General features: G+C 42.0%; 1 protein-coding gene across 1 annotated transcript in view; it reads left to right on the top strand.

The window, feature by feature from the left end:
* The window catches only part of KLF7 (KLF transcription factor 7), a 90,027-nt gene that overhangs the window by 49,911 nt on the left and 13,087 nt on the right, over nucleotides 1–27,029 (top strand). The window contains exon 4 of the mRNA XM_059393316.1: nucleotides 26,622–26,745. Within this exon, the coding sequence (XP_059249299.1) occupies nucleotides 26,622–26,745 (124 nt within the window). The remainder of the gene's footprint in view (nucleotides 1–26,621; nucleotides 26,746–27,029) is intronic.

Genomic DNA, 27,029 nt, shown 5'->3' with positions numbered 1-27,029 from the left:
CTCAAAAGAGAAGAGAGCGTGGATTGGGGGTGGGAAGTAGGAATGAGGGAAGAGAAAAGAGGAGTCTCCCTTCAGAAAAGGCAGTGGAAGTAATAGAATTTTATAAATTCTAAGATTTAAAGGTTAGGCCAGCTCTGTTTGATGGAGAAGACGAAAAGAAGGTCGTGGATAGTCTGTGCAAATCAAAGAGTGACATTGGGAAGGCCAAGTGTGAACTTAAAACCAAAACTGTTCTCTTTAATAAATAGATAATGTACAGAAGCTGTTTCTATTATAATAAGAATGTTAATGATGGTGATGATCACGGTTCTCCTGTACATATTGGGAGGTTTGAGGAGATTAAGTGGACTTTTTAAAAGAGTACAGGCTAAGTGACATTATAAGAATTAGCTGGGGGTAGACAATACTTATGTCTCTTGAAATTAAAACAATGATGAGATTCTGTTTGAATCAGACAACAAAGGAGTTTAAGAAGGTCATGTGTAATGAAAAAAAAAACCAGTTTTTAAACTGGAATGATCCTTTAAAAAGGCTTAGATAAAATATAAGGAGAGAGGAAAATATATTTGCAAAATGATTGTCTGTTTTTGAAAAATAGCCAGTTTGATTTTAGTAGAAATTATAGTTGAAACCTCGAAAATGGATCAAGAGAATACAGGTATTGCAGGTAAGGAGGCTAGTTCCAATAAGCAAATGGAACTCTTTGGGAATCCAGGCTACTGTGGGCATGATGTGTAGTGGGACTCAAAGCTGCCAGGTGACTCAGGTATTAAATTGTGAGAACTCGGCTCCTTCCAACCAGACAATTTCTATTTATCCCCACCCTGATGGAGGTGAACTGGAGGGCCTGGGGCAAACCTGTTTGCCCAAATCTCAGTTCCTTCTTCTTCGGGCCCCACCTAAGAACCTTACACCTGATTCCTGCCTGCACTGACTCACCTCCTGCCTATGAAGCCTTCCTTTATTACCTGTCTTTATGTCGGAATGAAATTCCTTATTGTTGTTATTTTTTTTAATGTTCGATTATGGGAGATTGTTAGTGGAATTTCAGGAATGTCCAAGAAGTAGCGAGGGAAGGTGGCGTGGTTGATTCCCTCCCCTTCTCTCTTCTGCTACTGGATTTTCTACATTTTCTAAGAGAAACGTCTTTTCAACCATTTTTAAAAGTCATATATTGACATGACAATTATTAAGCTTAATGGGAGTAGAAGCAAGACCATTCAAAGTAATGAAAAGTTAGTGACCTTTTATTGTGCTGGTTATTTGGCCAACCAGTGACAGAATTGTTCCTCGTTCCTGTGGTGTCTCCATGTTTGGTTGCCAGTGTTAGAATCTGACTGGCTTATATAATGGAGGTCAACCCACTTAAATTATTTAAGAGTGTCTGCAGAGAGAATAAGCTTTTCATGGTTTGTCCCATATTTCTGTTCACCTTTCCTTCTCCTTCACCATCTGTGCTTATTGAGGTAGGAGAGTCAGGGACTGATCCAGGACTGGACCCCAGAAGCTTTTAGGGATGGAAGACCAGGACACCCCATTACCAGTTCTTTAGAGAGCGTAGGCCCAGCTTTGTCCTGAGCTAGGCCTAGTTGGCAGAATCCTCCCGGTCCCCGGTTTTTGTTTTGGGGGTTTTTTTTTGACCTTGCATCTTTTTCCTTTCTTCCCTTCAAAAGTTACCTGCATTCAGGCTAGACCCCTTTTATTTTGTTTGTAAGATAAAGTGCATTTATAATTTAAAACTCATTTTATCTTGTAAGCCATTCATCTGATACCATAAAACATAAGAGTTAGGCTTCTTTTGTTATTTCTGCCTTCAGAATGCATCCTCTTTTCATTACTATAATTGACATTTAATTTATGGAATTCAGTAAAGTAAAACTGTCAGGTATATTGTTTTCAGGCAAGTGAGATATGGTTTTGTAAAATCCCAACTTTGTTGGGATAGGGTAATTTCAACTGTTTCACTAGGTTAGCTAAAGTTGGTAGAAGCCATCGATCCTTTTGTTTTAGGGAAGGAAGCCAGAAACCCTTCAGCTGAGAAAGCCCTCTCCTTTCATGGTAGATTATTGCCCAGTTAAGTGTGATATGGTATATAATGTCTTCCTCTGGATCCCTGGCTATTTTCGTATGAGGGAATGCTTTGTAAGAAGGACTATAAATGGTTTCACAATTGAAGGCACTGTTAAGTGAGAGAGGTTCTAGGAGTCTAATGGATGCCCTAAAAAAAAAAAAAAAAAAAAAAAGTAGAATTATATAATCTATGCCCTGATGAATAGAACCCACAGAAAAGCTTGACTGGTACATATTCTGTATGTCTGCTGCTCTAAGAGCAGCAAGGTGCGGTAGGAATGCTTGAGAACAGCGGTGCATAGTCGCTTCTAAAAGTTTTCTATCTTCATTTTGTATGTTCTTGGGGTTTAATGTCACCTCACCGGAGGCGACATTACTGGAATTCATTACTGGGATTATTAATTTGCCACGTTTGAATATCCTAACTGTCGGCCAAACACACTGTTTACTTGTACTCAAGTCCTCTTGTAGAGAGGAAATAATGATTGTTCGTACTGAATTCTCAATTGGTCATGAACTTGTTGAAACTAGTATTGGTATTTTTAAAAGAACAACAAAAGATACATCTCCCTTCTCTGATGTAGGTAATAAGACATTTTATGTTCCTAGCGTTCAGGAGAGAGTGTCAGAAAATCAATATGAATAAACTCAAGCACACAGAGGATTCAGCCTCTTCGGAAATGTAGTGTATGGCAAAATGACAGTATGCATTATTAAATTTTTTTTTTTTTTTTTTTTTTTGCTTCACCTACATGTAAATATCAGCATATAGAAAAGGTCCCATAGGCTACTTACAAATTTAGGCACAAGGCGATTTGCTGGTATTTTTTTTTTCATTCTTTGTTGTTGTTGTTGTTTAGTGTCTCAAGGCTTACAGCTAATCTAAATTTGAAACTAAATACTGTCATTACGGAAGATTTTTTTTCTGAGTTCTTCCAATTTCTCTGGGGACAAAATAATGGCCGCTCGAAGCAGTGGAGAAACAGTAATTAGGGCAAATAGTAATACTGTGCATGATTGAGGAAAATGTGAGGAAGGGAGGGAGAAAACGCAACAGACAGACTTGTACAGCCTGTTACTAGGAAACCACATCAGCATTAAATACAGTGTGCTAATTGGCTATCCTGTTTCTGCCTGGGTACCAGCCTAGGCCTGCTACACAGCTGTTTCTGCTCTTTCTGGTTGCTAGGTAACTGCATCATTTTTTTTCCCCCCTCTTTGTATTCTGGAGGCTAATTGGCTACTTCTGCTCCTGGTGTTGCTGCTGGGTACCAGTCTGGGCCTGCTGCTCTGCTGTTTTCCAAAGGGATTTAAAGGGGGGAGAGGAGGAAAAAGGAAAAGGAAGATATGCTGGCAATTAATGGAGCATAAGTGCAAATTCTACACAATGTCTGGCACCTGCGTCCCCTCATCCTGCTTTCTCAACTAAATCTTTAGCTATGAAAACACGTTCGAATCTTGGAGTCTTTTCTTTTCTCTGCATACCTTTTCAATGTAACTTAAAAGAAATAAGATATTTGAAGACTACTTAAATGATGGATTTAGGCTTCTTTTGAACTAGCAAGTTGTTACACATTTATATTTGACACAGGCATTGATAGTATTTGCACAAATATTAAAATTACTAACTTAATAACAAAGCAGCATCTTTAACATCATAGAGGCAGTGCCACTTTATCACTTAAATGGACCAGATTCTTTTGTAGCCATTCTTCTTGATATCATACAGAGTATAAAGTAAGAAATAAAGTGGACTAAAAGCAATTATCAGGTTTTCCCAACTGTTTTATTCATTAAGAAGGAGTAAAAGGAGACTTCTAGATCCATGACTTTTCATTATGGCTTTCATTCCTCTGTTGTGCACAGTAAATGTCTCAAATGCTTTTTGGTGATATGTGCCTTTACCCAAAAGTAATGCATGCTTTGCACACCTTATTTTCTTTCCTTATAGCAAACGAACAAAATGTGGTGCAAAATAAACCTAAAATCAGTCTTGTGGTCTTAAAAAAAGAAGTATAATTCCTTTCTATCTATCGTTTCTCCTATTTAAGTAGAGGTTTCCATTTCTCACTGGAAGAGTGGGGAGAATTCTTCAGAAGTGCAGCGATGCTTCATGAAGGATTCACTTTAAATGGTCCAGAAGGGGTATGCAAATTGAGGCCCCTTGAAGAGGCAGCTTCATTGCCCTGCAGAAGAGCTATCTTATTGAGAAAACTCTGAGCATGTTGTGTGACTGTGCTCAGAAATAGTTAGCAAAGGCAACTCTTATTTGACGCTGATGGCTGGTACTGGTTCTCCATACTAATGAGGTCTACGATCCCCTGTGGAAAGTGAGGCAGGGGGACTTCTATTCAGAGCAACAAGCCCAGCCACTATCAGACCAGATTAGGCTCTGTGGAATCATTTCTGCTTAAGTATCCTTAACATAGGTAGGAGACCTCAAACTAGGCTAGGATGATGAAGAGAGTTATTGTAGTGTTCTACAGACCTTAAACCAGCTAATCACTAGTAGCTTTCCAACTGCAAAGAAAACCTTATATCAGAGTAAAACTACAGAGCAGGAAAATTTTACTTCTGCTACCAGTTAATAATCACTCAGAAGTGCTTCCTAAGTCCTTACTAAGTAAGTCCTAAGAAGGACTTAGCCATTTGACTATGGGAGCCATCAAGTGTCAGAACATTCCTCCATCGCTTGACGGGTTTTATATTCTGACTTTGGGAGGGGGTGGTTTTGGTTGTTCGAGCATTTAGTTTTTGTTGAGGGTGGATTGTCAGAGTAACTTCCCATATGTGGGTATATGATCGTCCCTAGTCCCCCGAAGCAGGAGCTGGAGTGAAAAGTCCAAAGATCTCGGGGTGTGTGTCTTTTCCACCACTCTTCTCCCATCCGTTGGATGTGGTTTCATATCCGCACTCCAGCTCCAGTAAGACCTGACACACAGGGGATTTCGAAGGCTGAAGTAGTCATGGAAAGCCCCAGCCATGAATGAACTCCAGTACCCACTTCTGAACCTCCTGTCTTCCTGCTCTTCTGGGTGAGCTATCTTTATTTTTTGGGTGAAAGTAATTGTGGGAGTGCAGGCACGCTTTGGGGGTTGAGGAGAGGAGGCATTCCACCTACCTTTCAGTTCTGGGTTCAGTCGCATGCTTTCCTAATTCTCATCTCTACGTAATACTGCTGCCTCTTATATGAGGTAAATCAGTTGACAGACCTGGAAGAGAGGAACCTGATGGCTGCCGTCTGCCCAGCAGGGCTGTTGCTAACCCACATCATGCCTTTGTGTGAATCAGAAGCAGGTGCCCCTTCCGTGGGGCAGATTCAACCCTGTGCTCGAGGGGCGGCGCTGGAGTCTGTCCTTAGCCCTTCAGGGACACCTTGTACTCACATCTCACATGGCTGCTTGCCTCCCCCCAGGAGCTGAGCCACTCCAGCGGGCCTTCCCTGACCCTTCAGGAACTTGTGAGGCTAATGAGGGTCCAGCAGGAACATGAAAGTCGCACAACTGTTTAAGGGTGGTGGTGGTGGAGGGGTGTTCCTGAGGCCTCCTCTCAATGGTTCAAGAGGCCATTATATGTGAGAGCAACCCTAAAAGCCCAGCCATTCTCCCAAATGTGACATCATTAGTTGCCTAATACAGTGATTCTCAACTTGGGCTGATTTTTCCCCCTAGGGGATGTTTGGCAATGTCTGGAGATAGTTTTGGTTGCCCATCTTGGAAGGGGCTGCTTCTCTTGGCATCTGGTAAATGGAAGTCAGGGATGCTGCTGAATCTCCTCTAGTGCATGGGACACCCCCCACCAAGAATCATCACACCCTGAACATCAGTGGTGCCAAGGTTGGGAAACCCTGGCTTCACATCACCTTCGCTGTCCTTTGCTTGTCTTTGTGTTCCTCTGAACCACGTGCAAAATATTTCCTCATCCTTTTAAGACCACCCACCAGGTGTTGGTTCCCTTTTATGATCTTTTAAATGTTGACTAGGTATAACTATTGTATAATGTATTATTTTTGTCAGGACTTAGATGTGCTAGTCCTCCCCGCTTATGACATGAGGGGCATCTCTCCACCTCTGCTAGATGCTTAGCTTTCTAAATTTCACATTTGTGATTGGAACTCTTCACAAGAAACGTTCCCCCCCCCTCCGACTTTGCAGAAGGCTCCTGACCTGTAATAATTTGAGATTTTGCTGAGGCAGGGATTTGAGTCACATGAGCTGCCAGGCCAGTGTGTGGGAGGGCAGCTTTGGACAAGTGGGCTTAGCCGACCGGGCGCTAACAATCATCTTCTACCTGTCCTCGGACGTATAGCAACCTCCCTGAATTAACAACGATTGTTTCCTTGTTACCAGAAAGAAAGTTGACTGTTAGTGCAGAAATAAGTGTTTTCAGTCAGAAAAGAGAACTTTGATTAGGAAGACGGCATTGCATTCAGATGGGCTCCTGGGTTTCCTACCGTTCATGATTCCGGTTTACACCAACACCAGACAGAAAGTACTGAGAAGCCTTCTGAGTTCTCAGGGAGAAAGGTTCTATCGAAGTTAAAGAGATTTAAATGGCATTATCTAATGGATACATACTTTATGCTTACATTTTGTCAGGAGATGTGAATTATGCATTGACCCTTTCAGCTACATTCACATGCATAGAAAATAACATTGTCAGACGTGTCACCCCCACATACAATGGACAATATGCTATTATAATTGTACGGCATTGTCCTTGCTGTTTGGAGATAATACTGCTGACATTATTCCTCTCATACATGTGGATGTGGCTGGAGGGAGTACGTGACATCTGTGTCTTTCACACAGATTAGCTTATCCCTTGCCTCTTGGAGGGATTGCGATTAGCGAGCTGGCCTCCTGGGGTCATGGTAAGTGCCATGTTTTGGATCACAGTTGTTATGGGACCTCAGTTTTAGGCCCAGTAGGGAATTAGGAATATTTAGCTTGATGACCTGAAGAGGCAGTTGTTACTGAGACCACTCCCCAGAGCAGATGGGCTAAAGAAAGGGTAGGCTGAGGCATTCCCACTCAGATTGGCCTTGGGACTGAGAAGGCAATTGGGTACCAGACTGGGAGTGGCTGCCTCCATGTTATTGCTTTGCCCAAGTAAATGGGCCCTAATATCACTTGCATTAGTCTTTATAGTTTACTAAGTGCTTTCACATACCGCGTGTCAGTTCACCGTCACTCACCTGTGGTGTAAATATTCTCATTGTCCCCATTTTATAGACGAGGAAGTGGAGGCTCAGAGGATGATCTTTCACGGGTTTCTCTGCTGCGCTGTAGAGCCAACCTTACGGTGTTTTTCCTTTAGAAACCTTTTTTTTTTTTTTTTTTGGCAAGTGTGCCTGAGTTAAAATAGGATATAAATGAATTTAGGTATATTGTTATAGTTCAGCAAAATAAATGGTCTAATATTTGTCATTCTACTTATTGCACACATATCCTAAGTAACACATGAGTTATTTTCTTAGTTGTCCAATATGACAGCAAGTTCAGAAGAGCTAAGAAAAGGGAATCATATAATGCATAGGAATATTGTATACTCCTATATCCTGTCTATTTTGATTGAACTTAGAAATCCTTGATCTTAGTTGGTTTTTTCTTTTTTCCATTTTAAGAAAGAAAGCTCATTTCAAAGATGCAAACATATGCAAGGGATTGATTCTTGAAGTAATACCTTAATACCAGTGTATTTGCATATTGTAGAAAATTTGTGGAAAGATGTCATTAGCAGAAGCTTCACCCTGACCCCTTAAAAGAATGTACCTTAAAACTCCTCGTTTATTACTATACTGGAAAATCCAAATGAAGGTGCCTTCAGGAAGTTGGAAGAAGCTATGAATGGATGAATCTTGGTGTACAAGTTGCCCATTGCTGTCTCGGCTATCTCAGAGCTTCGCTGGGGGGTGGAGTGTGAACAAACAATTTGTGCTTTTACTTTTATTTGTATGATAAATGTAGGGTTAAAGATAATCGTGTTTTATCCCTTTTTCGCCCCACTTTTTGGAGGATATTAAATATATTATGGAGAAAAATACTTGCTCCATAAAGGAATTATAAATCCCCTAATGGTCAAAGACCCTAAACTCAGGTTTAGATTCTGCTGCTGTGTGTAAGAGTCTGTCCTCTGTGTTCACAAAAGCACACAGTGAGGGAGAAGAGCGATTTTTCTAACATTGTCACAAGGATCTATAGGAACCTCCAGGCAACGGGCACTTCCATTGTCTTCCAGAGATCTGCAGAAAGAGAAGGTTTTTTAACCCTGAAAGACAGATCCCTGGAAGGTGGAAGGAAAGGCACATATGACCCCTGTGGGCTCTACTTTTTTAGGGTTGTTTGCCTTTAGATATTTATTTTTTCCCTCTGATCCTGTGTTCTTATATATCCTTGTATTTTCAAATTTACTTTTCTCTTTTATTTATTCTACCTGCTAAAGAAATAACCATCCTAAATCGTTAGAGGTGGCAGGGCCGCCATCCCCCTTTGATATTGTTGCCTTTTGGTTGCGAAGTTTGCTGCTGCTGATGCGGAAGGCTTCCTTAACCCCTCTGTGTGCCTTCCTCTCACCACACTCAGGTCTCCAGCCTGTTTTGTCGTCGTCTTTGGTGTCCATCTTCTCCACAAAGAGTGTTTAATAAGCAAAGGCAGGTATTGGAAAGTATCCTTTCGGCTAAGGAAACCTTGCATACTTTCTTCCCACAACTGGCATTGCTCCAGCTGGAAAGACCATACGCACAAAGCTTATGAGATCAGTTACCATCGGCTCACTGTTAACCATTTAAAAAAAATTTTTTTTTTACTCTGTTGTGGGAAGAATAAAGCAATAATTAAAATTAACTGAACAGCTTTTGCTCTATTGAGGCGTTAAATCTTTGTGTAAACACAATCACATTGTGCAAACATAGGTCTTTTCAGCTGGCTGATTTAGACCGTGAGGCCACTGAAGTTTTGAGGTCTCTGGGTCAAGAGCCCATTTTGACACGGTTTGAAAGGTCACCTGCTCATTTGTGTCTCTGCTGTGCCGCACAGAGTGCCCTGAGCGGGTATGATCACTTTACCCAGTGCTGTGACACAAAGAAGAGCCGGTTGGCATTTGGTAGAGAGGGGGCTGAGCCGAGGGGGCAGGAAACCTGCACACAAAGCAAGACTGTGGTGCACAGGGCATGTGGGGGAGAGCTTGCGAGCCCCCGGGGCCCAGGCAGTGAGACAGCTCAAATGTGAAGAAAACAGCAGTTATAAAATATAAATGTGTTTATTATTACACTGGGCCCATGCTGTATAACTTTACACACGCTCATATTTGTGATTTACAGCCGCAGCTCCATACGGAGGAGAAGCGTGCTAATTTACCCAAATTGATAGGGAGGCCTCTGAAGATGATCAAATTAGAAGCAGCAGTAACTGAGAATAAAGGGCCTCCTGAAACAACAACAACAAAAAGTGGCTGATGTGTCAGTGGCATCCTTTGTTCATTTAGTTTGATAAGCAGAGCTTTGCTTTAATTATTCATGATAACGCTTGCCCTGAAAGTAGCGTGCCTCTTATGTGACGTGGTGGTTGGTTCTTGGTGCGATGAACAGTGAACCAGCCTGCCCAGCTCTCCTGCAGTTTTATTGTGCTTTCGCCTCTGAGAGGTGAGCTGGCTTAAGGTTGGAAGGTCCCGATGCACCTGTCACCCCTTTCTGTGGGCGGGTGGGGAGGGTACTGCAGCCAGCGAGGAGGAAGGTCACGTGGTCCCAGGTCTGGTTTGGGGCAAGGGTGCTGGTGCCCTACCTGTGTCCTTGTCCTGAACCCTCCCAAGGTAGGCGGGGCTTTTTCCAAGGAGATGTCAACCTTTTTCCAAGGAGGAGGAGATGTCAACCGGGAAGAGCCCAGGGGTACCCGGCTTGCCAGGCGCTGACCTGACTTCTGAAGCCGGTCTGCCTCCAGAGCCCATTCCCCTGCTGCAGTCTCCTGGAATTTCCTAGGAAGGAAGCCAGGAAGAGGCCTGGGGAGCAAAGACCCCACCCTGCTTCCACTGTAGCCTGTCCCAGTTGTTGGGCTTTTAGCTTACTTCTTGGTCTCAGCAGCAGGGGCCCTCAGCATTTCCAGCAGCTTTCCAAAGTATGCGTTGTCTTGGCAAAATCTCGAGTTACTTGTTCTGGGAGCTCTTCAGAAGGGAAGCACTTTGGAGCAGCATGCGCTGGTTCCAGAGCCCCCCAGAGCATCCCTGACTCCTGCCCCTTGCAAGGGAGCTTCATGCAGACAGCCTGCTGCCGTCCCAGGGTAACTTGATGGGCCACTGTTACCCAATGCGTGCTTATTAGGGTGTGGAAGCTGAATGGCCACCCAGTCTTCACCGTAGAAACCCGGGGACATCCCTGATCTGTACCCTTTCCTTTCCCCCTTATGCAGTCAATATCCTTGTCTTGTTGGCACTACTTTCTATTAGTCCACTTCTCTCCATCTCTGCTGCTAGAGACAATGCCATCAAGTTTGGCCGCCATCTTGTGTCACCCAGCCTGTGTAGAGCCTCCTTGACTCATTTCCCTCTGCAACCCATTCTCCATTTTGTAGCCAGGGTGATATTTTGAGAAGTCACGTCCGATCGCATTATGCCTCAGCTTAACGGTTCACAATGGCCACCATTGTTCTTAGGATAAAGTCCAAATTCTTAAATGTGTCTTACATGATCACTGTCCAATAGAAATATGTAATGCAAGCCATGTGTATGCTTACATATAAGTTTTCTGGCAACTTTTAAGATTTTCATTAGTTTATTCATTATTAATTTATTAACTAGCTGTGCTAATTAATTACTTTAATCCTAGACTTTAACTCAATATATCCAGCCTTACCATTTCAATACCCAGTCAGTATAAACAATTGTTAATGGCCAATTTTACATTCTTTTTTTTCATACTAAGTCTTTGAAATTCAGTGTGTATTTTACATTTAAAGTACATGTCAATTCAGTTTGCTCATATGTTAAGTGTCAAGGGCTCAAGAGCCACCTCCAGCTGGTGGCAACCAGATTGGACCACGCACATCTTTTTTTTTTTTTTTTTAGAAGGAGAGAGAAAGAGAGCATGCTCAAGAGCAGGTTGGGGAGGTACAGAGGGAGAGGGACAGAGAGAATCCCAAGAAGTCTCCATGCCCAGCACAGAGCCCGACATGGGGCTCAGTCTCACTACCCTAAGATCAAGACCTGAGCTGAAATTAAGGGTCAGATGCTTAGCTGACTGAGCTACCCAGGCACTCCTGGACCGAGCACATGTTTAAGCCTTGTGGTCTTAAAGCACATCTTGAGGCCCTGCTTGGTTCTCCAGCCCTAGTGTGACTTTTGTCCCTGCACGACACACACTGCAGATCCTCTGTGCCAGGCAACTGGGCTAGGCATGGGAGAGGATGTGGCACAGGGGCAGACAAACTCACCTCTGCTAAGGGGTTGGAGGTAATACCCCAACAACGGGCCATCTTCATTTTATGCTTCTACTCTGCAGGGCTCTCAGGCACTCCTAGGTATGGGTTAAGAATGAAGCCCTTGCTTAACTATTGGCCTGGCGGGGGTTCCATTTTTGGTTTATCTAGGGGTATGTCAGGCTAAACAGATGTTCTTTGAGAAAGTAGGGGGAGTTAAATGGAGAAAACACTGATAGAGTTGGTATGTGGTATTTTCTGAGGGAAATTGACTGCGTATCCCACATCCAGGTTCCGTAGCAAGGGGCACTGTTCTGTGAACTGAGGATGGGCCTAGGGGAGTGGGCCTGAGTTGTAGTTCACACTCCTGGCTTCTTGTCACAATAGATTACTTATTTACTTATCCACTTTCAAAAAGTTGGAACAGCTACTGTAGGGGTACATCTAAATATTTCTGACATCCTTTCCAGTTGAAAGATTTGCTTTATCAGAAAATATTTCCAAAGGGAATGTAAACATTTATTCTATTTTAATTGTTGGCATTTCAGTAAGAGTCAGAATAAGGTAGTGGACTGAAGGCAAAGCTGTTTAAATCTTGACTGTACCACTTGTGAGCTGGAGAACTTGGTGAGTGGCTTTATTTCTCTGACCCTCAGTTTTCTCTTCTGTAAAATGGGGAAGATACTAGCTTGTGTCTCACAGAGCTATTGAGAGGATTAAAAGGAAAGAATGTACATAAAGACCTTGGGTGCCTATAGTGCCCAGGACGTAAGGAGAGCTCACTAAATATTATCCCAGGATTTGTAAAACACTACCATTAATTGAGAATAGATGGTTGGGTGCACAGTCTTTGGTTCAGGATGGTCATTCAGAGTGCTTTCTCCGAAAAGATACATTTATTATCCCATTTGTGTATAACATTTTGTCTTTCTCTCACACTTAGTTTTGTACTCTATGTATATATCTGTGAGGAAGGAAAATATAGACATCTCATCATGGTTTGAGTCTGCCAGTAGGAAAAGCCAAACATATTTCAGTGCCTGGTATAGGAGGCATGGTGAGATATACACCATGTTTTATTGGTACACAGGCTTTGGGCTTCCTTTCTATATGCGGTGTTGGGTTTGTACTGTTTGGTCTAAACTCTTTGGCTTTCTAATCAAAGACATGGGGCTGGGGGTATTGAGTTAAATGAAAGGCAGTTTGCTCCTAAGACCATAGCACTGATCTTTAACCATTTAGCTAAAAACAGTAACTGCAGGCCCTTTATTCATGGGGAAAGTATGTCCAGCCACTAGGTGTTGATATGAGCCACCTTGCATAAAGGGGAGGATTTTTGTTTGGAATATTTTAATAACCACCTTGCCTGTAAGTGCTTTACACTATACAAAACCCTTGCACAGATAATCATTTTTCTTCAGACTTCACAATAGTCCTGAAAGGCCAACATCCAAGAGGGGGTTAGGCCCACTTTGCAGGAAGGAAGGTGAGACTCAGAGAGTATGTAACTTTCCTAAAATCACAAAGTAAGTAGAAAGAATTGGGATTAGAGCCCAGCTGTCCTGATTGTGAGTCCTGTGTATATGTTCAGCTAAACTGTACTTGCACACACAGGACACCATTTACAGAAGCTCTGGTAACCTTCCTGGGTTTAAAAAAAAAAAAAAAAAAAGTGTGACTGAGATGTGAAATAATGCTTATACTGTAAGTGTGGGCCATTTAGGCATGTATCATTTTCATTCATCAGTTTCTGTTACCCTTTGAATTATTAATAGCATAGATGAAGCTGTTTGTAACAGAGATGCAAGCTCGCAGAGGCTTTAAAAATATATAAGATTTTTTTTTTCTGTTTCACGTAAAAATCCAGAATCTCAGACAGCAGTGCTCTGGGAAGTTGTCAGAAGCTCAGACTCCTTCTGTCCTGTTTGTCCCCAGTCCTTAGGGGCTCTGTCCTTCAGGAAGTGCCCGTGTCCACACAATTCAAGATGGCTGCCACCAAGCCCACTTTCCAGGAACCTACTTTTCATGCAGCTATTTTGAAAGTGGGAAGGGGAGAGGATGTCCCAATCTTTTAAAGTACAGCTTGAAATTGCACTTGTCACTTCCACTCACATCTCGTCAGCCAGAACTTAGTCATATGTTAACACACTACTGCAAAGGAGCTGGGAAATAGTCTTAATTTTGGGTGGCAATGAGCCCAACTAAAATTGGGGGGTTCTCTTACAGAAAAAGGGCAAATGCATATATAAAGTCAACTGGCAGTTGCACTATGCTCTTCATCTTAAGAATAATTTCTTTTTAGCCTGCAATGCAGACATTTGAACATGAAACACTTGAGTTCTGAAATTCTAAATGTATAACATGGCAAAGGAAAAATTTTAGTATCATTTGTGGCACAGTGCAAAATCAAAATAACTGCATGAAAACCAGGTTCCTGTGGAATGCCAGAAGTTCTGAATGGAAGCATAATTTACATTTTGCATTTTATGAGAATAGTACATTACTGGAATAATATGAAGTGCATGGGGAATTAATAACTTGGGAAAGCAAGCTTATAGGATCAAAATAACCATATCTTAATATCGTTTGCATGTTTTCCCTCAACAAAGTAAAAAGTCACATTGCCTTGACACTTTTGTCCCAGGATGAAAATTAAGTAGAAGAATAAGGAGAAAGTATTCTGTAGCTGTGAGTTTAGCACAGACAAAATTAAGGCTGTTTAAGGTTAGAGGTATACAGCTGACAGATTGTGTAGGGGCGTTTCTATATATGTGGGTGTCAATATGTTTGTGCTGAAATGTTTGCAGATTTGGGGGGGATGTCGTGTGTGTGTGTGTGTGTGTGTGTGTGTGTGTGTGTGTGTCTGAGTGTGAGTGTTAATGTAGATTCCATGGGTGGCTTCAATCATTGTGTTTTCTCCCTAATTATGCATATTCTGGAGCAGCAAAAAGAGGATGTAGGAGGATCTAGGTTACAGTGTTGAAAGAAGGTTTGAGAAGAGCTCGTCATGTATGTGTGTGTTCATTTAGTTAAGTTCATCAGGGATCTTTGACATGACTTCAGCATCCTGAGTCTTGGAAATACTAGAGTGAATAAACCTGGTTTCTGCTCCTGAAGGGACCATTGGGTTTTGTGAGGCTACAGCATGTAAAAAGTGACTCAAGCAGTATGATAAGACTCTTCTAAAGGAAGTTATAGGAACAGAGAGGAAGCAGCACCCAACTCTATCAGAGTTGGTCTAGAATCACTTCCCAGGGGATATGCTTTTTAAAGTACTAGTATCGCACACTGGACTAGGCCCCGAGGATATAAATATGCAGAAGCATGGGTTCTGACCTCAAGGCAATCAGTGTCCTGGGGAGAATAACTTGTCATGGAGGCTCCATAGGGTAATGGCTCTTACAACCTCTCCAGCCGTTCTTGAAATACCTCCTTATACACTCATCCTTTACCTCAGCTCTAACAAACCACTGTCTCTCATCTCTGGGTCTTTGCACGTGCTGTGGCCTCATGCTGTTTATATGCACGCATGGGGCTTCCCTGCCTGGGAACTGCTCTGACGCAGAGATCCTTTGCTTTTAGCCTTTATCTCCGGCACTCTTGTTGCTCAGTACGTATTAGACTAATAATTAATGTAGATTGACTCTGCTTGTCACATTAAAGAGGCTGTATTTTCACCATGAGTGAATGAGACCAGAAGTCTAGACTTTTGACTTTGCCTGCTCTCCCATGGACAGAGATGAGGTATTTCAGAGATAATGCATGCTAGGGCTTTTGAATCTGGAAGACAAAGTAGTCACAAAGCTTTCTGTACTGTTAATTTTTGATTGATCACCAATCTGCTAATTAGTGAGCGTCACGTGGAATACATATGACGTGCCTAAGCCTGTGCTAGACATTGTGGTTGATGACAAAGAAGCAAATGAGAATCATCTAGCCCTGTGCCTGGACACACACTGGGTTCTTAATCACAGTTGTTGAATTGGTGCTTTTAAGCGTCCCGGTGTTAAAAGCACTTCTTGTGTTGTGGTGGGGCAAGCCGGGCAAGGGCTCAAGGCATAAGAAATTAAATATCTCACAAAACATAGTAAATAAGTCGCCAAAGACTGTAAACTCTGACAAGACTGTAGATTTCTAAGGAGGAGAAACACTAGGCTGGGGTGACATGTGGTAGATGGATACATTCTAGTAGAGGACATTCGAGAAAGTGGGACAGGGTATGGGGGCTCCGTGAGGATGCTGGAGAGCGAGGGGTTTATGTAAGGTAGATTAGGGTAGAAAAATAAGTGAGATGGTTTTGTGGACATCTGTTTTTAAGTGCATAGGCAGTGGTATGTGAAGAGCAACTGTCTTAGGTTATTATTTGTGACACCTAAGTTTCCCTTCTGAGTTACCCTTTTCTTAGACTTCATCATCGGGTAAGGTACATATTTGGATTGCTTTAGCTAATGAGGAAATTCAGTCTCTGAAAAACAGTGTTTGATCATCTTGGAAGAGAGTTATGCAGACAAATTGATGTTTAAAGCTTGGCTGATTTAATATTTGCCTCTGAAAATCTCTAGAGAATTAGATCCATATCTACTCAACTTGAATAGTAGCTGGTCCAGGGGAGAGCCCATCTCTTTATCATCTCTGTGTAAATTATCCAATTTGGGCTTCTTGGGGATTGATAAAGTTACTTTTTCCCTCCCTCCCTTTCTTTCTTTCTTTCCTTTTTTCTTTCTCTTTTTTTCCTCCTCCTTCTTCTTCTTCTTCTTCTTCTTCTTCTTCTTCTTCTTCTTCTTCTTCTTCTTCTTCTTCTTCTTCTTCTTCTTCTTCTTCTTCTTCATCTTCCTCCTCCTCCTCCTCCTCCTCCTTCTTTTTTGCTTTTTAATTTTAGGGCAAATTGCCTATAAAATAATCATGTGCTTGGTTCACTTTTTCTCCACCGTCTGCATTTATATAATCAGGGAATAACAACTAATATTAGCTTTAGCCTAATCAGAACACATTCAGGATGCTGAAGCCAATCATTTGATAGCTTCCAAAATCATATCTGTGATGGTTTTTGGATTATCCACTCCCATGGGTTTTCTATACCACTGATGCATCTCTTTTCACATTTATCAAACATGTAGCAAAAAGTTAACTTTCATCCTCATTGTAAATGATTTATATTTTCTCATTTTTAGTTAGTGAAAAGTTCAGTATGCCTAGGACAATAGATTAGGCATCATCTACTACTGTGATATGTTCAACTGATGACACCCATGGGTTCTGGACCCTGGGTCTGGTGAGGTTTGTTTCAGCCTCCCCTCCATTCACCCACTGTTTCCATGACTCTCAGGTACCAGTCCTCTCACACTGCCCTCAGGCCCCCTCCAGTCCTCTCTAGGAGATAGCAGGTAAGCCCGTCTTCCCTCAAAGCTGTGTGCTGCACATTTGTTCTTTTCCTTATACTACTACCCACCATGCAGAAGAATCTGTTTCTTGTGATACACACTCAAAGTCATACACCTGAGTTGCCAACCTCTGCAGTGAATTGGATCTTTGGGAAAGGGTTCTTGTTCTGGGTTGGTTTACCACTGAGCGGTGCCGGCCTGCATTAGAGATGTCACTTTCTGCGTGACTTGTTGATAACTTCTGATATTAACTAAGTTTGGAACATGTGTGGAGATAAGGTAACGTGTCTTTCTCTTAATTCTTAAAATTTAATTTATAAAAGTGATTCAAAGATTAATAGTTGGTCATTGTGGTAGTCATAGCCTGTGCCTGCATACATCCTCTGCAGTATGGCTGTCTTTATATTTGAATGCAAAAGACCAAAGATTGGCCATAAGTTTAAAATTCATATTTTGAAATAATCAAGTTCCTATCTAAATACATCAAATTGAATTGTGGGAATAATATCTTTACTACTAAGTGAAAGAAGTGTCCTATAAATTTGTTTACAACAAATTTACATGGTATCGTCGTTGTCATCTTGACAGGAAAAAAGATGAAAGTTTTAAAAACTTTTTTCTTCAAATTTAGTTTATATCTAGATTTGACTTTATCATAGCTTTGGTCATCACCAAAATACACTGAAGTTTCCAAATTGACATTAAACCTTCTGTGGAGTGATCTCTGAAAAAGATGATAAAAATGATTTTAAAACATTAATCTTGAGGGGCGCCTGGGTAGCTCAGTTAGTTGAGTGTCCAGCTCTTGGTTTCAGTTCAGGTCATGATCTCAGGGTCATTGGATTAAGCCCCGCATTGGGCTCTGTGCTGGGCGAGGAGCCTGCTTGCGATTCTCTCTTTCCCTCTCTCTCTGTCCCTCCCCTGTTATGCATGCATGCACATTTGTGCTTGCTCCAAATAAATAAATAAATAAATAAAATTTTCTTTAAAAATTCAAAAAAATATTAATCTTGAATAGCAACAGTAAAGACAAAAAGGATAAAACCAGCATAAGAAAAAATGCAAAAAAAGAAAGAAAGAAAGAAACAGAAAAAAATAAATTAACCTCAGTGCCAGAACAGTAGGTAGTTTCCCTACGTGGTCATGCTTACCTGTTTCACAGCTTGAGAACATATCACTTTAGGTATGAGTGTTGAAGTCTACATTTTTAAGGGAGTTTACAGTCTTTTGAGAATTACAATAAATACCCCTAAGACTTGGGGTATTTTGTTTTGTTTTTTTGGGGGGGATGGTATGGGTTATACCTCACCCAGCCCACTAAAAATATTAGAACACTGACATTTTTAATTAAATAAAGATTCAGTTTGACTTTGAGAATAGTATGAGATCCCGTGGCCTGGTAGAAACATGCTGTGGTTTCTGAAATATGCATTGGGACCAGTGGTTGCACACGAAAAGAGCTCCAGTTGCCAACAGCTATACTTAATTCCAGCTTCTGGGGTAGTTGCAGGTTTTTATGACCAACCCAGTCTTCCTCCAGCATTTCAAACCAATTCACCAAGAATCTAATACCTCACTTCCAAAGAAACCTTTTGGTAGAAGTGAACACTCATTAAAAATGGAAGCTGGCACCCAAAGATTTGTTTAATCTTGTGTATTTCCTGGCTGTGCATCGCAAAGTAAGGTAGATTTGAGAAGTGACGCTTGGGCTCTTTAAGTCTCGCGGAGAAGCCCTTGTGCCCTTGTCCTGCTGCACGATCTCTGTGCCGTTAGCCTTCTCTGGCCTCTGCATGCCTGCATACCCTCTTCTGATATCACCGTCATCATGATGACACCCTTCATGAGTTTGGTCACTTCCATTTACGAGATTCCATTGAATCATCATAACGAGGAGGGAAGTAGGACAGACTTTTTTCTATTCCTTCCGCACACAGTTAAGAACAGTAAGGCCTAAGGAGAAGTTTACTGACTTTGCAAGGCCACACTGCTATTGGGCAGCAAAGGCGGAACGAGAAGAATCTAGCTTTCAATGACGATTCCTTTTTTTGATAATGAGTCCATTTTTCTCCAATAGAGTAACGATTCAAGTTTCATCGAAGCATAGGGCTGGCAATCCTAGTTCCTACAAAGTCTTGGGGAATTCCTCCTCTACATGTCATGCACGTGCCTTTATTAAACACATGGGCCTTGTGTAGTTGGTATGCACTCATTGGCATCCCCTACCGGGGAACTCCTCTACTACAGAGACCCTTTGCTTTTAGCTTTAATCTTGAGCAGTGTTATCGCATGGTAGGGACTTGAGCCAACAATTAGTGTAGACTGAATCCAACTTGACACTGAAGAGGCTGTATTTTCATCATCAGTGATGAAGTCTATGTATTTGACTCTGCCTCCTCAGCCATGGAACCAGATGAGGTGTTTTGGAGAGCTGCATATCAGAGTTTGGGGATCTGGAAGGCAAGGTGATAACAAGTTTTTGGGCTGGGCGGGGGAGAAAGTTTATGCTCGAGGTGATGGTGGCATTTCCATATAGAAAATATATTTTAAAACAGTGCTGTCTAAAATAGAAAGCAAGTTGTATATGTAATTTAAAATTTTCTAGTAGCCACATTGTTTAAAAAGTGAAAAAGAATAGATAAAATTAATTTTAATAATAATATTTTACCTAAACCAATATATCTGGGCTATGATCATTTTAACATAAAGCCAATATGAAAAAAAATAATGAGATCTATCTCACATTCTTTTCTGAAACCAAGTCTTTGAAATCCAGTGTGTTTTATGTACTTACAGCATATTTAAATCCATATGCTAAATTTTCAGTGGTTAAAGTTAAATGTAGTCCTATCAAAACAAGAGTATAAAATGTTCTTTATAATGCTTCAGTTTTAATTTTAATTAAAATTAATTAGAAGTTCAGTTCTTTGGTCACCTTAGCCACATTTCAAGTGGTCATAGCCACATTTCAAGTGGTCATAGCCACATGTGGCAAGTGGCTACTGTCCTAGACACCACAGATGTCAGTAGTTGTGGGATTATGTCAAAATTCTTTCCTGCCCCTCTCCATATTCTGAAGTAGGAACTATCCCTTATTGAGGGTATGGTTTAACTTTTGGGTTATACATTTTAAACCACCACTTTAAGGTGGTGACCCAGACTGTAAAGATTTAACCTGATCTAGGCTGGTTATTGTTTTATTAGTTGTTTTATGAATAAAAGAAAAGAGAGGAAGTGTGTGCTTAGTGCCGTGACTGCTGCTTTATGCAAATTCAGCCACTCAGGGGTCCCAGCACCTTGGAACTTTTGGGTGAGCGAGTAATGATTGAATGAAAAAATCAACATGGAACGTAAATAAATGAGTACACATTTTGATTTATGTAGTTATTGTAAATGCTCTTGAAGCTCTGGAATAGAAAGCCTTTGTCTCCTTTTCCAACAATCACCTCATCTAAAATACCGTGTAAAAAAGAAAATCGTGAAGATTCAGCTGGAATCCGGGAGGAACCCTGAGCCAGCTTTCCAAAGCAGAGTTAATAATTTAGGGTATTTTTTACTTGCAACTGCTATACCCTGAGAAGGGATTGCCAAGCTGTGGAGTGATGTTTACTGCTTACTCTTTTTCCAGCGTTAAGAAAGCTTAGTGACATTTTCTCTCAGTGTCTTTATTCCCCAGGTGGCTTAAATTCTCTAGTGCTGCTGAGTGTGATGTGAGAGCAATCGCTGGGTCTTTGCTGATTTCCTCTAGATGTACTCAGAGGCAATACAAACTCATTATGAAGTATTCTTCCTTCTTTCCATTTTATTTTTTCATTTCCTGATCTGACAAATTTCAGGTTCCTAATCCCAATCCTAAAAGAGACCAGGCCCTTGACATACCCAGATAACAGAAATCTAGTAACATTTTTTAAAAAGTAAAAAGCAATAGATAAAACTAATTTTAACAGAAATCTGGACAGGTCAAGGTATTAGTCTCTCTAGGAATTGGATTAGAAACTTGAAAATTGGCAGATCAGGAAATGAATGCAGAAGATTTGCATTAACGATGTTTATTTTCAAAGGACTTTTAGACCTGGAATGCACGATTTTTTCACATTCATATTTTATTCCACAATCTATATCTTAAAGCCAAATTTATGGTGCGGTACATTTGACGTATCACTCATGCTTTCCCAAACACATATTCAGCGAGAACCTTTACAAATGAGTTCCATAAAATGACGCACTTGGTTTCCCAGAGGGGATGTTGCTCAGGTGACTGTGGTCCCAGATGTGAGCTGAATATTACGGGAAGATTTTCAGGATATGCCTTTCTTTAGGCTTGGGTAGATCGAAAAGAAGTTGAAGTGCCCTTTGATGGTGAAGAAATATATAATCCATCGTAGTTCCATACTTCATTCCCTGGAGTAGAGGATTGGCCAGCAGATAAACATTTTCTACTTGTAAGCCATTTCAATACATAGAAAGCCAGGGGCTGAAATCACACAGGCTGCCCTGCCCTCTGTGTCACTTGGTTCTTTGTTGCAAACCAGGATGCTTTATTCACTCACTGTATTCTACAGGACTGAGCCAGGCCCTGCTTTAGTGCTGGTATCACAGTGAACAAAAATACCTGCAGAAAACTTATGTTCTGGTGGGGGAAGCAGACAATAATGCAAACAACATGCTGTCTAATTTCAAAGTGATTAAGTGGTGGGGCGCCTGGGTGGCTCAGTGGGTTGAAGCCTCTGCCTTCGGCTCAGGTCATGATCCCAGGGTCCTGGGATCGAGTCCCACATCGGGCTCTCTGTTTGGTGGGGAGCCTTCTTCCTCCTCTCTCTCTCTCTCTGCCTCTCTACCTACTTCTGATCTCTCTCTGTCAAAAAAAAAAAAAAAAAAAAAGTGGTGTGGGGAAGGTGACAGAATCACCCCCCCCATGGGGGATGGGTGGGGGCAGGGCTCTCGAGCAGGGACCTGAACGAGGTGAGGGAGCAAGGATTCCAGGCAGAGGGGTTAGTAAGTGAAAAGGCCCTGAGACAGGAGTAGGAGATAAGATGAGAAAGGGGCCAGATCGTATTGACTCTATACCGCAGGGCTGCATAGGCTTTTGACTTGAATTCTGAGAATGACAGGAAGCCACGGCAACACTCACACTGTAATTTCTTCCTAACCTTGTTTGGGTCATGAACTTCTCTGGCAGAATGGTGAGGTCTGTGGAACGCTTTGTAGAATTATTTCAAATGCACAAAATAGAATCCAGGGGATGTCAGAAAAACCAATCATATGGAAGTATAGAGACTAAAGTCCCCCATGAAGGACCCACCTGCACAGATTATATTTTCAAAGGATTCCTCGTACTGCTTTAGGGAGAATGGACAGTGGGGACCAAGTCTGGAAGCACCAAGACTAGTGGGCTTGGAGCCAAGCTGTTTCTATTTATCCTATGGGGCAGCAGTCTCTAAAGTAGGGTGTACAACACAGTCTTTTTGAGTGTAGGAAAAAAAAAATGTAAACCTTCTATTTGTATTTAATTTACTCTCATTCCTCTTAATTTCTGTATTGAGAGCATATTTTATAATATCCTAACATATTAGGACATCAGTACATTTATACAATTCATGAATAAATCTTTTTTTATTGGAGGTGCATGTTCAAAGGTATTTGTGTGCATTTTGGCCAATCAGATTTAATGATCGTGATGTAGAGAGAGTTACTCTGGAAGAAACTAAAAAAAATGCCATTCTGGTTTAGCCCGCATTCCATTTCAGAGGCCATTCTGTGGGAGAGCATGAATTCTTGCCATGATTCAACCTTGCTAAATGTCAAGTCCTGTTTCTCAAGCATCCTTAGCTCTCCTTAAGAACCCTCGGATGGCTATAAATGTATTTCCACCTGATTAGACCTACTATCACCTCTGAGGGACACACATCTCCTGGGGTTAATTTCCAGATAGCAAAAGTGATTTTGATATTCCCCTTGCAGTTCAGGGGGTTTCTGACAGGGTCTGCATTTCTGGCCCCGTGAACTATGCAGGCACTAGCATGCTACCCGTCCATCCGGTTTGTGCCGTGCCCGCCTTCCTCCGCCTTCCAGACTTGCATCCTGATGTCTTAAGCCTCTATCCCATCTGCCTGTCTCCTACAGATCTCTCCTAAACATTTCTGATCATTACTGAGTTGCCATAAGCTGAAAGGCAGGCATTATCCCAGGTGCCATACAGTACAGCATTGGGCAAGGGTAAGCCATTTTCTGTTTTCTACCCAGTTATAGTGCCTGGAGCGGAGCAAGGAGAGAAGCAGGGTGGAAGAGAGGGCAGACTGAAGGAAATAAGCTGATTTTGCATGAAGTTTGCTCCAGTTACAACCGACTGCCCTCCTCCCTTTCTTCCTCCTTCCCTCCCTCCCTCTGTCCCCTTTCTAGTCCCTTCTTCCCTTCTTTTAGAAAGAAGGCTATTCTTCTATAAAGAGAGAAACCCAAGCTCTTTATGACATACACAGAAATCTTTAGGTAGGCTGTTCAGAGGAAAACTGTGGATATAGGTGGTTCTGCCCCCAAGCAGTGGGTGCTGGTGTCTAGGGAGGCGTGATCTTGGCCATGCAAACTACTGCCAGAGGATTTTCACTGCTGCCTTTGAAGTAGACACTGGTTTACAGAAGCAGACATGGAACCTGGAAATGAGGCCAACCTAACGCTACCATTTCTGAGCCCTAAATATGAAGTCTTCGTCCCAATTTTTCTATATATTTTCTTGCTCCTCTGATTTCTGCACTCTGCCTGCATCAGGTACTGCTCCTTCATGTGGTCAAGTTCGTTCCTGGTTATTTTAAGGTCATATTAGTGAGTTTTTGCAGAAATGGCAATTTATAGGTAAATGAATCAGACACTGGAAAAGAGCTTGATGAAGCACCATAATATATCTTGGTAAACTATCAGGGCACAAAGGAGCTGCTTCTGCTAGCAGGAAACAATGTTAGGTGATACAACTCAAAGCCAAGTCAAACTATCTGTAGTCTCTGTCTATACCCTGGCAAAAGGGATACTGAAATAGCCACGGGATAGGTAATTGGTTTGTTCCATAAGTGAGTCCACATGATTTTCTGGGAAGCAAATAAATCCTTAATATTAATTGTCAAAACAAAACAAAGCAAAACTATTTTTTTTTTTAAATTCACCAAGGGGAAAACCAAACAGTTTGAAATAATAATTTTTCAAAAATACCGGAAGACATCCTCTTGAACCTCCATTTTCTCTTTGTCCTTCCTCTGTCCTTCAAAATGTGGTTGCATGTGATGGACGGATTAGTTCGATTGTGGGATTGATTCTGGGGACTAGATGTCTCTGCTTGTTGCTGTAGAATGTCGTGGGTTTTCCAGATGCCTTGTTGCATTTGAGGTGTGTTGGGTCCCCCAGGTTCCAGGAACCTCCAGTGTGACTTGCCTTTGAAAACCTCAGGGTGTTGGAAGGTATTGTGAATTTCTAAAGTGCCTCATTCTCCTTTTTTGTTTGTTTGTTTGTTTGTGCCAGATTTCCTTGAAGTAATGGAGCCTGTTGGGCAATCAATCACTTTAAGTAAATGTTGCCAACACACCTCTCAGGGAGGGCACACGTCTCTCCGACTGGGGTCTCTGCAACCCCTTCCTTCAGAGCAGATTGAAAGAGCACTGGGTTTTTCTGGCACATTCTCCATCAGTATACTGAGAAAATACTTAAAACTTAAGAACACTGTTATTTTAATATTTAGGTTGCCCAGAGTGATTCCAGACTCAGCTGTCGGGAGCCTGAGCTCCAGAAGTTTGGGGGGACAACCTTTAGACAGCTTCTGAGAATATAGGTGTACGTGGGAAGAAGAGAACTTGAAATTAATAGAATATTTACCTTGTATCTGGCTCAGGATATGTGTCCTCTACATAACAACATATTTAAACCTCACAGCAAACACGAGACACTCAGCCCCATTTAACAGAGAAGGACACTGAGGCCGATTCTGTAATGAACTCTTAATGAATTGCGATCCCAGGCGTGTTAACTCCAAAGTTGATTTGACAACCCCCCTTCTGCTACTTCTCTTCAGCACGTGTAATTTTCTAAAATTTTGGCTTTAAGGATCCAGAAGGTGAACTTTTAACACTGCTCAGTGATTCTTTTTTTTTTTTTTTTCCTGGTTTCCAAAACTGAATGGGTTTCCTCCTGTGCTTCTAGCCCTCCTTCCTGTCCCCTTGGTTCCTTTTAAAAGCAATACCTGTATTTCTCATTCCTCTTCTCTATGGGCCTTATAGAGCAGTGGCTCACTAGGGCATCGATTTAATGAAATAAAATTTTCAATCATGTTTGGTTCAATTCTAGGTGATACAAATAAAGAATTGTGAGCACTTTGTAGTCAGGTTTAAAGGGAAGGAAAAAGGTGGAAAGAAGAAAGTGGGTCAAGTATAGTACCTGTGCAGTGTCTCCTTAAGCCCTGCCTCATGAAGGTCTGGCTATTAAAAATAGAGCAATAATGGGGCAGCCATAGCACTACTTGGACACCTGTGTGCCCTGGAATTTGGGGTTTGGCAATTTATAGCATTTACCAGGGATGTGAATCTTAAGTGAGCCAGCCAGCGTTCTGATTGATATGTAATACCTGTGGATATTAAGTTACGCTCTCCGAACACTTTGAGTTATGTACTGGTATTATCTCTAGAAGAACAGAGACACAGACAGGTTTGTTAACTTGCCCGGGGTTAGACAGTTAAGGGCAGCACCAAAAAGCTGGGTCCCAGACGGAGGTCTTCAGAGCTCACGACCACTGCGCTAACCTGCCTCTCAGTTATGAAGGCTCAGTAACTCTCACGATCTCGTGGGGTTTTTAGGATTCTTTTTCTTCTTAATCAGAACCAGCCCACCATACAGTTGGAATGGTAAATATTTGCCATGTTTGGTGACAGACGTTGATGGGTCAAAGGAAAAGGTCTAAGGAAAAATCGTGTACTTTCTCTCACATACCCGTCCGTCTGGATTTACTGTGCAAAAAGGTCACTTGAGCACAAGAGCTTGAATTTCGTACTTACAAGCAGCTTCACTGTGGCTAAAACCTTGCTTTACAAGTTGGCTTTAAAAATATTTTATAATCCTCTGTTTCTCTCTCTCTAATATGACTGGTCTGCAGCCGTTAAGTTAGGGGCTTCTTAAATAGGACTTTGTGACTGCTTTTTACATAAAGGCCAGGAATCTCAGGTGATTTTTGTTTTACTCCTGAGTCGTAGCCCTCTCTCCAGACTGTCCATCCACTCGCATTTACTGGAAGAACAGTGGTTCTGGGAGACCTGAGCTGTCAGCTCCCTGGCTCCAGTCTGTGGTAGGAGAGAGAAGGCTAAAAAAGGCTGAAATGGTAAATTACTGTAGGTTCTGGGGAAAAATAGAATTAGAAGCATTTGTGGTTCCGATGAAAATAGCACATTTCCTTTCTGCTTGGACAGTGGGGGTCAAAGTGCTCCAGGGAATAGAAAATAAATAAAAATTGATCCCTCACCCGTTGAAGGAAATGCTCTGACTCTGGGAACCGAAGTGACAGCTCCAGGTTAGAGGATCCTGTGAAACCACTTCTGAAGGTTAAAACAACAGCAGTCACAGCAACAACAGAATACCAGGAGCCTAAAGAAAATGGGACCGGCTGTACTGGGAAATGTAGTCTTTCACGAATGATTTATACCGCCTCTTTCCCAGACGATGGATAGGTGGCAGAACCAGATCAGGCGTGGGGCCCTTTTGTTCCCTTTGTTGATCATGGTCGTTCCGTCTCTTCTTGCAGGTGAGAAGCCTTATAAGTGCTCCTGGGAAGGGTGTGAATGGCGTTTTGCACGAAGTGACGAGCTCACGAGGCACTACAGGAAACACACAGGTGCAAAGCCCTTTAAATGCAACCACTGCGACAGGTAAAGAAACACAGAAGCTGCTGGGATGGGGAGGGGAGAAGGTGAGGTGGGTTGGGGTGGGGGTGGGGGCTGTCTGTGAGCTCCCGGGGCTATCCCAAGCCTCTGCCTCAGACACTCAGGACCGCGCATTCCTTTTCGTTCTCCAGAGAAAACCCATGAGGTAAGGGTGCCTTCTTGCGTATAATCCAGAGATGATGTGAATTGTTGGTTCAGGCACACAAGTATTTACTGAACACCGGCATTGGGTCAGGAATCATGTGAGCCACTCAGTGGCAATAAGACAC

This window comes from Mustela nigripes, chromosome 3 (assembly GCF_022355385.1).
Source record: "Mustela nigripes isolate SB6536 chromosome 3, MUSNIG.SB6536, whole genome shotgun sequence".
In the NCBI taxonomy this organism is placed as follows: domain Eukaryota; kingdom Metazoa; phylum Chordata; class Mammalia; order Carnivora; family Mustelidae; genus Mustela; species Mustela nigripes.
The sequence above is the reverse complement of the archived record's forward strand: the minus strand, read 5'-3'. Positions and strand labels throughout refer to the sequence as shown.